This window comes from Aedes albopictus, chromosome 1 (genome assembly GCF_035046485.1).
Source record: "Aedes albopictus strain Foshan chromosome 1, AalbF5, whole genome shotgun sequence".
In the NCBI taxonomy this organism is placed as follows: domain Eukaryota; kingdom Metazoa; phylum Arthropoda; class Insecta; order Diptera; family Culicidae; genus Aedes; species Aedes albopictus.
In genome coordinates this window covers 143,738,720-143,751,866 of record NC_085136.1, presented here as the reverse complement: position 1 = coordinate 143,751,866, position 13,147 = coordinate 143,738,720, and the positions used below count along the sequence as shown (strand labels likewise).

General features: G+C 43.9%; 1 protein-coding gene across 4 annotated transcripts in view; it reads right to left on the bottom strand.

Annotated features, from left to right (window-relative positions):
• Positions 1-13,147, bottom strand: part of LOC115253729 (monocarboxylate transporter 12) — a 384,960-nt gene that overhangs the window by 9,989 nt on the left and 361,824 nt on the right. For all 4 annotated transcript variants that reach the window (XM_062845527.1, XM_029861664.2, XM_029861663.2 and 1 more), the window contains 2 exons: positions 490-663; positions 24-426 (listed from right to left, as the gene is read on the bottom strand). In XM_062845527.1, the coding sequence (XP_062701511.1) occupies positions 24-426; positions 490-663 (577 nt within the window). The remainder of the gene's footprint in view (positions 1-23; positions 427-489; positions 664-13,147) is intronic.

Below are 13,147 nucleotides of genomic sequence, written 5' to 3'. Positions count from 1 at the left end.
TATTTCAGAATGAGACTACAAACCTTATCCCCGTGGATACCAGGAGTATCCGTACGGTTTTACTGCGTAGCGTACTAAAATCGAAAAACGGTGGTCGATCGTCATGTTTGTTCTTGTCTTTGATTTTTCGCTTTTGATTCTTAAGGTGTAGAATTGCTCTTCGCTGAGGATGGTACAAAGATGCACTTCGATAGCACGTTCCCAGTATGAACGTTATGAACACAGTCCCCGTAACAGCCTGCAAGCCCAGTCGCCATCCGATGGCGTCGATTGCTGATTTGATGAAGGTTGACATAACCGCTATCCCCAGTCCACTTCCGGATACGATGAATATCTCCACAAATTCTCGCCGCCTCTTGAAATACTGGGCCACCATCAGCGTTGAGCAGTCCCGCGTCATGCCGACTCCAACTCCAACGACGGCGCCTAAATTGAAACCATAAAATCATAATTCATCCAACAAACAGCATCCAACCAGCAATCACTTACCATAACTAAAGAAAAGTTGATGGAACTGCGAGGCGAACGAGGTGAAGAGGCAGCCCAACGCGGTCACCAGTCCACCGATGACCGCCGTCAGACGTGTAGACTTCCGCTTGCACACCGCAATGGTGATGGGCGAGATGAAGAGGGCCACCGCCGTCGAGAGGGCCCCAAGCCAACCTGCAATGAACCGAGAACCGGGAGGGAAAAGTTTTAAAAACTGAATTATACTTTCAATTGTTGTTTTCGACTTGAATGGAAATGTCTAGTCGGTTATCGAGGAAGAGTACAATACGCAATCCTCTTGGAAAAGCGTGTTTCGAGAAATCAATTACAATTAAACAGGTTTTACTAACATAAGAATCACAAAAAAGTTGGTATCCAGCTATATAATTAGTGACATCTATTACATATGTAATTTTCTAGTTTTGTTTTAGGATTGTGAAGAAATTCTTGGTAGATTTACCTGAGCTTCTAGATTCTTGATAAATTCTTGGGAAGATAGGAGAGATCGAACCCGATTGACTCGGTTTCACACTTTGAACACATTGAAATATTCAGTCTAGTTGCTGCTGGCATGCAGAAGTTAAAGTTTTTTATGTTTTAATTCTACTCAACTAGCTATTGAAATCCCAAAAGTCGAGCAATAATATGGGAATAAAGGCATTACTGTGACGCCAAACAGTATGGAATAAAATGGTATGTCGTCCCCCATCATCTCTCACCGTGAGCAATGACCATAAAGGTAACAGGCTGGCAAAAAAAAATTTGGTAGCTGCCAGGTGAAAAGAGCACTTCGTGTGACGATGATCAAGCTTTGGAGAGTCAATGAGCTGAAGAACGGTAAGGTAAGGACGGCAGTTCGGCTGAACTTTCCAAATACGGTATTTCATGCAGCTGATAACTACCTAGTGCATGAAATACTTTACAATACTCTGTTGTGGTAGAAGAAGAACTGCCTAGTAGTTGGCTGGAGGGCTTCATTTGTCGTCTTTACAAAGGGGACACATATAGCCATATAGCCATAGCCCATATAGCCGAGGCGGTAAACGCACGGGTATTCAGCATGACCATGCTGAGGGTCCAGGATCTTTTCGTAAAGGAAATTTCCTTGACTTCCTTGGGCATAGAGTATCTTCGTGCCTGCCACACGATATACACATGCAAAATGGTCATTGGCAGAGGAAGCTCTCAGTTAAAAACTGTGGAAGTGCTCATTGAACACTAAGCTGAGAAGCAGGCTTACGTTACGCCAAGAAGAGGAGGACAAAGGGGACACAGTCTGGGGTACTTATAAGCTATGTCTGCGCTTCCCGCACCATTCAGGTGTTCGTCGTAGTGCTGCTTCCACCTTTCGATCACCCCACATCCCTCCGTCAAGATGCTCCCGTCCTTATCCCTGCATATTTCGGCTCGCGGCACGAAGCCTTTGCGGGATGCGTTGAGCTTGTTGTAGAACTTCCGAGTTTCATAGGAACGGCACAGCAGTTTAAATTGTTCGCACTCCACTCAGTGAAAAGAAATGTGTTACGACAGATAACGATAGGGCATGGTTTATCGACGAAACTGATTAAGGCTGATCGTGTAACGCTTGAGACGGGCTTGGTGGTCTAGTGTCTACGGCTTCTGATTCATGGTCAAAGGTCTTGCATTCAATCCCTGGTCCGTCTCTTTCATCCTACTTTGTATTTTTGTATCTACTTTCTCTATATTCTCCTCTCTACATATACAAGTCGCTAGAACCAGAAAAGGTTGAAAAGCCGTTTCCCTTCCTTCCCACTTTCACAGCGAAGTGTCAATCTATCAGATAACTCCTACGCATTATGCAATCCGCATTAACTTCATAGTAATAATCGCACTAATCTATCACCTTACGCCTGGCATCCACGCACCAAAGTGGGAACCCTCTGCCAACCATATCGCACCAACGTAAAGTTGCTGACGCTCCCCGAGTTTGCACAGTGGATTTGGACGGTCGGTGTTGCGGAGGACTTCCAACGAATTCTCAAGCCGAAGGAAGAGATTGAAGAGCGCGCATCCTAAACTTCTTACATTTTAAGTATGAGATTAAGTATGAGAAGTCCGTACTCGGCGAGGGCCAATCCAAATCTCCATCGGATGCGCCAAAATCACTGCCGTAATTTTGCAAAGTGACGTAAGCGACATTGATAGTTTTGGACTATTTTTTGATTATTATGCATAAGACTCTTGCTCATCCTCTAAGTTTTTTTTTCCATAGATGATAGATTACGACTAGATCTTGCATTATAATACAGCTGGCATACCACAGTGTTATTTTTACACCAGATATTATACATAATATACCAAAAATATCGACATTTTGAATGGCGCTTACGTCACTTTGCAGAATTACGACAGATCAGGACAAGATCGATCAACTTTCGAATGGTTGGAGACGTCAACCTCAGCGACTTCATGGCAAACGCAGCTGTCTTGAATCACGTCCGCGGTTCACGCTATACCCTTCAACCAGAATACTACAGACCTGGGAGCACCATGGAACCGCGGGATCAAGACGAGGACGTAGACGAGCTCTCGGTAATTGTACGGTAGATGCTTCGCGTGAGAAGCCTATTCTGGTAAGATGGTCTTTCGTTCCACCGCTACCTGCACCCTCTCCCTCCTTGGATGCCACCAGTCGCCACCATCCATACCGCCTTGCTGACCTTGGGATTCCATACTTGCTTCTTGAGATTCGGACTTGTTAGCGTCCGCCACAGCGAGTTGAACCAAGGTAATCTGTGTCCCTACTTATCCTTTCCGTAACCGAACAGCTGCAGTGGAGTGAAATTCAAGTGTTCAATTTCGCACTGTTGTCGCAGGCCGTGACGAGCTCCTCCGCGTCCGTGATCTCTTCTACGTTTTTGACCATTCGAGTCACTTCAGCGGCGAGAGCTCTCCCCTCGCCACCCACAACAAGGACCTGTTTCGCCAGGCAACTACATATAGGCGAATGCCCTAGGACTGTGTCGTGTTTGAGCCCGAGGATCATTTTGCCGGTACGAGTATTTCGAATTCTTCGTATGTCGGCTCTAAGACCCGTGAGCTTGACGTTGTTCCTCATCGCCTTCACTATGTTTGAGTACTTTAGCTCGTCCGTCTTGACGAGGTTGTCTCCTTTTTCGTGCTTGGAACCTGTCCTTCTATTTTTCTCTGGCCTGTTCTTCTATTTTTCCACTTATTTTTCTTCCTAAGTGGCGTACGCTTCCTGACCCGTCCTGTGCAATTCTAAACCGCTACTGAGGAATCACCCATTATGCCGATGCATTGCCTCGGGTGACCACACACGTCCTACCGTACGAACCTCTCCACTACGACTGATTCGCCGCTTCTCATCAGACAGCAGCGATCGGGCCCGAGTACATAATATGGAGTGGCATACCCTGCTGCCATCTCATCCCACACACGTCCTAACCTGTGATGGTCCTATGGACCTTCCAATGGACGCAATCCCATGCTCCCTTCGGTCCGGCATGGGTATAGCTTTTCAAGGCCCACCCTTCCCAGCTTGCCGGGACATTTGGCTGAGTTCGACTTGCCGGTATTACTGCCCTTCACTCTCCGGGTTAACAACCTCCTGGCCTTGCGAGTGCCGTCTGATAGCTATTCGCCTGACGGCTGCCTCGCACGTTTCTGCGATTGCTTGTCGTATGTTATCGCGTCCGGCGTATCTTACGGGCAACCCGCTGATTACGTCTCTAGTGCTGCTGCAGTGGCGCCATGCGTTTGTCATGGTCCTGCTTGGCTGCCATCGTTGACTTACGAAGTCTCAACAAGGCTTGATTGTGGTCTTTGTTGTTGTTTGACTTTGTAACATTTGACAATTGTTCCAACGCAAATTTCTCTTTTTTGATGTTAGTTTTGCCATTGAATAGAAACAATATGTAAGTAAATGTAAATAATATGCAAGAACTAAATTTGTATTATATAAAATTAAAAAAAAAAACTATTTTGAATCACCCTAATTTAAAGTAGAAATGAAGTAGTAGAATACTATGGACCGATAGGGCATTTCGAAATTCAACTACCCAGGCAGATAGGCTAAACTGCTCGACTCACAAATATCATCCAACTGCTCGAACCGCGGGAGTATCTGTGGAAGATATATCAGGTGCTATACCACCACACCTTTCGTGGAATGAAGTAGGTGTGAAAACGCGCGATGATCATCCGATGCTCCAAGAATTTACCCTGAGGGTATATAAGTGGCCCACACCCATCGGCCGCTCTCTTTTTCGATCCTGGGAAGCCAAGATAGCGCATCGAGTTTTATTATAAAGTGTTCGGCAAGTGTACGAAAAAACCCATAGTTTGGGGAGTAATATAACGTCTGGTGAACGTATCACCTGGTAATTGTGCCAAATAGTAAATCAGTTCTGACTCGCGAGGACATTAAAAGTGGTGTTAGTGCTTTTAGTGGCCACATAGTGGCATACTGGACCTCCTAATCCAGTTCCCCTGTGAGAGGTCGCCTGCCGGTTCAAAAGTCTAAATCGACACGTGTGCGCGTTGTAAAGCTAGTTGGCCGGATAGGCAAGGTGTCGTAGTCCGCGAGTTAGACAGAATCCCTCTCAGTGAAAAGTGCCGAACATAGTGTTACCGCTCCCAAGAACCAATCGGTCGTCCATCAACACACGACCCGTGAGAAAGTGCCAGGCCCGTTAAGGGTGAAGCGATCCTGCGATCCTGCGTACCTGCAAGCATAGGGCGGTTGGGCGGCACGTGGACGCCTCGACCTCGACGACGACGCCAGATCCCGCATCATCGGAGCAGAGAGAGTGAGTTCCTACCTTTGATACATTGCCATAAATTGAGTGCCTGCAGAAGTTTTGAGCCACAATTAAAGAAAATTTTGAAAATTAAATTAGATTCCTAGTTTTGTTGGGTGAAAATCAAAAGTTGCCTTTAGTTCTTTGCAAACATCGAAAGAAAAGAAATTTCAGGTTGAGATAACATCATAGGTCTGTTACGGTGAGTATTCCTAAGCACGTGTGCCGACCCTGAGAGGCAAAATCAAAGAGGTGAGCTGGCCTAGGGCGAACGGACGTCCATGCCACAGACGCGTGGGCGTCATTGGTAGTAACAACTTCGAGGACGCAAAGTCAATAAGGGAGTGAAGGTGCTGCGCCACCTCCATCACATAAAGCCCATTCTGTTGTTACTGATGGCTCTCATCAACTTTATGATCTCTCGCGACGCGCTATCCGGAGAGGAAATGGGGTTCCTTACCCTGGCACTTCCAGCGTAGCTACCTCCTCTTGTCGATACCCTAGAGGAGATCTAGCTATACCACTTCTCATCACTATCGCTACTAACTGTTCTCTGATTAATAAAACACATTTGGATTCCCACGAGTAGTACGGGGTCTTTCTCGAGTTCTCATCAATCACTTGTATAGCAGAGGGACTAAAATGCGCCTGGCCAACAAGTTAAGAGTTAAAGTAATAATTATTAAGACATTCAACGTCATTCTTGTCACACAGCAAAAAAGAAATATTTTCAATTTCTACAGATCTCAATTAATCACAAATTTGGCTGCCATTCCGACCGGCAGCAGCTACAAAGTTCGTATTATACTTTTTATGCCAAATCACAAAATTTGTGTCTCTACATATGGAAGTGAATCATAACTTTTTATGACCCATGCAGAGATCATCGGACGCTGACACAGATGATTTCAACATTGTATTTGTATCAGTATGCAGTTGTTTTATGTTCGAAATAGTTGTTTGAAGTTGCTCTTACAGTTACAGCGCCAGAAATAAAAAATACCTACTAGAAATGCACAGTGTGATCAGCCTTCTAACCCTGTTGCGAATAAAGGAATATTCCAACCAATATATTCCAATCATTACCATTACGCTAATCCGGAAATTACGCTTATTACAAATTCGCTCACCCCGATGACTGTGTTCAGTGTGATTCATTAAAACGACCTGCTATTCAGCTCTCGAACCGTGCTGCTCTGTATCTCCCCACTGCGTACTGTACATAGTTAAGATGAGCAGCTGCAGCGCGCTATACCAGCCAGAGTGGCTACCATAAAAATTCTACGCTTCCTCCTCGCATGGCTTTTCCCCGACTCCATTCACAATGGCGAAGGCTAATTTGGGCCAAGTATTTTAGTGTGTCACCACAGTATAGGTACTATTGCGAACTACTGCTGGAAATAGGTGGACCGATCCAATTGATAGTCAATGCGTGCCAGTTCAATGTTACAGAGGAACAAAAAAACATCAGAATAGCTATTTCCTGCTCTCCTCCTCCGATATAAAGATTTATTGGTTTTAGCATAGAGAATAATCATTTCGGAAGTGATGTCATGCTGAGCTGAATTGTTTCCGCAATCACTGGATGAAAGAATATCTTTGGATTTGGAGAATGAGGTCAATGAACCAATTGGTTATCGGAGACGGGTTTGCGGGACCACGTGCGTATTTTCTGCTCACAATGCAGGGCGTGTAGAGACGGCTTTTCAGAAGTCTGACGACCGCCCCTCCCTTTCTTCGGATCAGCCGCGTAATTGTCCGCTAAGAATAGAACTACTATCCCCAATTCAAGCTTTCAGGCGACCCGTGCCGAGGAATGAGTGATAAATAGTGGGGGTGAAAAAGATGCTCGATCGTTAACGGAGCCTGTGGGGTACCTGGAGTCGGCGTCGGTGGTGTAGTGGTAAGCGTGGTTGCCTCTCACCCCAGTAGGTCGGGGTTCAATCCCCGTCGACGCCGATGGGATTTTCTGAGACATAAAATCCGTGATCACGCCTTCCCTCGGATAGGAAGTAAAGCCGTAGGTCCTGGTCCATGTGTTGATGGGTTCGATATGTAGGGTCCTCAGGTGTGGTGGCTGTCTCCCTGGGGCGTCGGAATTTAAGGCTTAGCTCCTAGACCCAGCCGACGTAAAACACAACTGGCGCCGAACGGTGCTAGTTGGCCAGAAAAAAGAAGAAGAAGAAGGGGTACCTGGACATCCCCTCAAAGTATTTTTGTCCCTTACCGCGTTAATGCAGGACTCTGGCGTGGTGGACCTTTTTTATTCGGTGCTACTCGTGGGATTCAATCATGAGGGCCATCAACAAAAATCGAGATTTGCTATAAACGATGGAAGTGGCTGAGCAGCAGCTTGTTTGCATCATCGACTTTGCGTCCACGAAGTCCAATATCAGCAAGGACCTCAAACAGGCCTTGATGCGACATCGAAAGTCAATGATGGCAGCCAAGCTAGACTATGAGAAGCTCATGGCAACTGCAGCAGAGGCAGAATCCGCGGAAGCAAAGGTTACGACGTGGTTTGTTAAGTCCTCAGCAACCACAAAGTAAGTAGGGTGGATCAGGGAGAGGACCCCCCTGGGAGCATAGTTGAGTGGAAGAGGAAAAGGAAAAGAAAGCGCTAGATGTGGAGGAGATGTGGCGTATAGGGACACCAAACCTAGGAGGCGTAGGAGGGTAGGTGCCAAGCGCGAGAAATGCGCCGCGCTCGTCATTAAGACCGAACAGTCTAAAAGTAGTACTCAGGCGTCTTGAAGGCGATGCGGAGCGATGTCAAGCTTGTGGATCTGGGAGTTGGCGTGCGCAGTATTGGTGAAATGATCTTCGAGCTAAAGCGCGACAAGGAGCACAAGGGCGCCGCCTACAAAAGTCCGGCGGAAGACGTCCTTGATGAGGGTGTCGGGGTGAGGGCTCATACAGCGGAGGCGACTCTGAAGGTGAGGAACCTAGAGGCACTGCGACAACAGTGTGAGGTACAGGTAGCCACCGCAGGCGTTAGGTTACGGAAGGGCTCGGCAGGGACACAAGTGACCTTGCTACAGCTACCTGTGGCGGACGCTAATAAGTTCGTTAGAGTAGAGCTAAAGGTGGGCTGCCAGCGTGCCAACTGACCTTACGCGAGCCACCGGAGGTTTGTTTCAGGTATCTGGAACAGGGGGTTGACGAAGGGCCAGAATCAGCAACCCAGCATTCGATTCAACATGGCGTCCAATGGTTTTGTTTTGATTGCTTAATTCATGGCAAAATATCTGCTTGTAACATCGACACTGCCGCGCTGCTACAAATAATATCGTGCAAAGTGATAAAGAAAGTGAAACAATAATCAAAAACAACAATTTCGTTTCAAGTGTGTAATTTCCGAAATAAGCACTAGCAACACACGAGCCACACACCCGAAAATCAGGAGCAAGTTAGGGTAAACTGACCAGTGGGTACCAAAACGCGCCGTACCAAAAACGATGATGGTTAGAGCCGCGATTACCGAGGACAACCAGGACACAAGTCATGGAACTGCAAAGGTCCTGACAGGAGCAAACTGTGTATGAGATGTGGCGCGAAGGCCATAAGGCACAAGACTGTAGGAGTCCACCCATTTGTCTGATCTGTTCCGGGAAATCCGTGAACAACAGGCATCCAACGGGTGGTCGAAGGTGCCCGGCCTTCAAGAAAGTCTCAGTAGACGAATCACAGTGCAGGTAAAACAGCTGAACTTAAACCACTGTGACGCGGCTCAGCAACTGCTTTGTCAGGCGGTTTCTGAGTGGGGGATGGATACCGCCATCATAGCGGACCCATACCGAGTACCCGCCGGTAATGACAATTGGGTTACGGATAGGTCCAGAAAAATGGCGGCGATATGGACGACGGGTAAATACCCCGTCCAGGAGTTGGTGTCTACTACCTAACCTACCCAGTCAACACACGATCGTATATGATGTTGAATAGGGTGCAAAATTGGAGGCGATATACGCACACTTTACACGTGGTTAAATAGGATCATGTCCGCATATGGCCTCCACTTTAGCATCCTATTCAACATCATATAAGACTTTGTGTTAGCTGGGTATGAGGGCTTCGTGGTTGCCAAACTAAACGGGGTCTTCTTCTGCGGGTGGCTTTGTTTGGGCCGTGGAATAGGGAAGCCGTTTCAAGAGCCAGCGGAGTCAGATCCTGCTAGAGACACTGGCCATACTAGATGTCGACCTGGCTAATGTAGGTACCAAGAGTATCTTCAGTCGGAACGGTGCGGAGACGATTATTGACGTTACGTTTTGTAGTCACCCAACTAACAATCACTCATTTTACAAGCACTTTTACGACGAAATGACTTCAGCATGATGTTGAATAGCATTTCAATAATTTTCAGGCACAACCTTTGTTCGGGTTTTGTTCACACAACTATGGAGAAACTATAAAGCATAGTGTTGTGTACCAACTGAATTTTTTGTTGTTAAATCGTTTTACAACTATATAGTAAAGCTGTTATTCAGCTTTAGCAAAAATGATTAAAATAAATAAAATGCAAAATTTTTCAATTTCCACGACAGTTTACGATTGGCACTTAATGCTGTGAACAAATATTGTAAAATAATAACTACACATAAATTTGCCTAAATCCAGATTCGAGCTTGAGACCCGTCGATTGCCAGCCGCATGCCTTCCTATCTGTGCCATCCAAGAGATGGTGAATTGCAGCGCTCAAATCAAAACATAAACTTCCCGTGGTTTAATAATGACCAGACTTCGACTCCTATTCAGCAGTTGTGAATTAGCACGTTAACGACTGAACAACAGATTAATTCAGCTGTTGTTCAGTAAAAAAAAACACGTGTTTTTCATCATGTACTCTGAGTCAAAGTATGTTGAAACGAAAGCTCTTATTTTACTTGTGAAAAACACATTATACAGACACGTGAGCTAATTTTTACATGAACTTAACAAGAAGCAGAAAAAGGTCTTGTTAAACTATGTTGTAAAGGAATTACTGCGAGTCGAATAAAAATCTTAATAAACGCTTGGAAAGTGTTATAAATTATCATTGTTAATACCAATACGAAAAGTTGAACATTGGCTACTTTTTCAATTTAAATAGCATTTGTACAGTTATGTGTACAGCATAATTTTAGTTCAGCTATAATTACTATTATACAGCAACAATTCAGCATGCATGCTTGTTTGCGGCTGGAGATTGTTAGTTGGGCATGGCCTAACAAGTACACAGAAAGAAATTCTGAAATTTACACGTGACGTAAATATTAGAACGCTTAAATTTCCATTTCATTTCATTATATTTTACATAAAAGAATATCTTGCACGCAAAGTTGTTAGCAAGCTCCATACTGTAGACGACCTGTAATTTTACAATCCGATGGAAATTTGTGTTGAATGCGATGGAGGTCATTTTGTTACAGCGAACTCGATGTAACAATTTTTAACTGTGTAGTTCAAACTGGAGAGTAGACGATAGCTACACTCACAACGGTTCGCTACCATAACGACTACAACAACAGCAAGCAGCGAGTAACGGAAGAGGCGACTGGACCAAGGCCAAGCCATCGTAGGTGAAAGACATCATGCTTCAACGACGAGGTATTTAATGAAGCGCTCCGCAGTGAGAGAGCTTACTCGGTTTAAGCGGGGACGAGCTGGTAGCGGTGCTCTCGCGTGCGTGCAATGTGACCATGCCTAGGCAAGACCACCCTAGAAATGGGAGACCACCGGCTTACTGGTGAACTCAAGTGATCGTGGACTTGCGCCGTGTCTGCCTACAGGCTAGGCAGCGGATTCAGTGAGCACGGAATGAGGAAAAGCTAAATAAACGGCTGCCGAAGTCGCGCTTAAGACCGAGATAAGAGCCAGCAAAAAGATCGCCTTTGAAGGTCTCTGTCAGAGTCAGAGTGCGAATCCGTGGGGTGATGTCTACAGGATCGTGAAGGCCAAGACAAGAGTCTCCACCCGAGCAGAAGAGAATAACAACAGCATAACAAAATGCGTTATTTTGGCAAAATAACTGCATAATGGAATTAGTAATTTTCATGTTATTAACATAACATATTGAGTTATAAACTTGTCTGTCATAAGCGGCAAAATAACAAGTCACATAACAAAAATTTGTTCCTGAAAAATCAATTTAATAACATGTTTTGTTAGTGGCAATAACAACTTAATAACAGTGAATTTGGGAAATATTTCAATAACAAATTTTGATATTGAAGAGTTATTGATAACATTCCGAAAGCAAAATTAGGGTAAAAACTAACTTTTTTTACTCATTTTTGGGTAATTATTTTAAGTGTGTTATTCTATTTTTAGAAAATAATAGGTCACATAAAAAAAAATTCGAATTCATTATAAAACTTACAAACATCGACGGGATTTGAACCTCCATTCCTGCTATCGTAAATTTCCAGTCGCCTTTACCAATGAGGCTATCACAGCACTTGCAGTGAGGGACGATAGAAGCTTTACTGGTTCTACGTATTGCCAGTTTCCCTATTCCCCCATTTCATGATTGCCAGTCGCAGGACAAAAATAGACAGAGATTTGAATGCAAGATCAAACAATGAACCTCTCTCTCTTACCATCAACGCTATCGCGGTGCACAGACATGCGCACTGAAACACTAATAACAGTGGTGGCGTTCGCATGGCCCGTCGTCGGCTATTTCCATCAAGGAACAAAGAGAACGACGAAAAAGTTGCTAGTCGACTATTTATGATTGAGCTTCGTCATGGGGTGCATTTTGGCGGCGACAAAAATCCTTTCCAGACGGAGATGATTTTATTTAATTTTTTGTTTTGTTCGCGTTGTGAGAACGGCGATTATACACGTACCTACGTGAGCGAAGGTAAAAGGTAATTATATCATATGCCGATATGATTACTTCTGCAGATGCTGTTTAGTTTTATTCTGTTTTTGATTATTTTTAGTAATGAAAAAAAATATTTATGACATAATGTCAAACAATATAAGATCGAATAATAATAGACCGAAAGAAAAAAAGTTATAATAGACAAATGCAATCATCAATTGAGCAGAATTGTCTGTATAGTTGACATTTTTATTGATTAGAATTATTTAGTAGGTACCATATTTGCTATCTCCACTCTCACTAACATTCATTACTTCGTAATACATAGTCTGTTCGATACTTTTTGACGTTATAATTAGAGGTTAGAAAAGCAGTACTGTTAAAATGACATATAAATTCAACTAAGTTTACTCAATTTTGAGATAAAAAAAAAATCATTTGCAGATGTATCACTTTTTGAAGCTAAAATTTTACTTAACCTATAAGAATTGGGAATCGTAGAAAAGTGATAGGAATTTGGCACCGTAACGGAACTGGGATATTGAAAGAAGGGAATTAATACAAAGATAAACATATCAATAGCTATGATGCTATATTTACCCAAAACTCAAATTATAGCAATGAATAAAATAAAAAATACGGAAGAGTCTGATGAAATTTCTAGAAGTTACAATGCCTTTATTTTTTACTTCATAATATGAAACAGCAGACAATAAAATAAAGAAGTTAAACTATGTAATGGTTAATCTGCGATAAATTTTCTCCGATTTTGACAATATTGATCTCATTTGATCCAGATTTATTTTTTCCATCAAAAACAAATCAGACTGAACCGATCTGGTCATCGTGAGTTAAGAAAAAAACCCGAATTGCCATACACGTGGAATTTTCCATAGACCAGCTGCAATTGGCTTCTTTAGTGGTGTTGAGATAATTCCATATTCACAATCTATACATGCCAAACTGAGCCGAAATCCAAATTTTCATGAACTTTGATGCCCGGGAACCTATTTAAAAATCGATTTAAAGTTTGTATGGGATCGATTTGTCGAATCACCCCTCG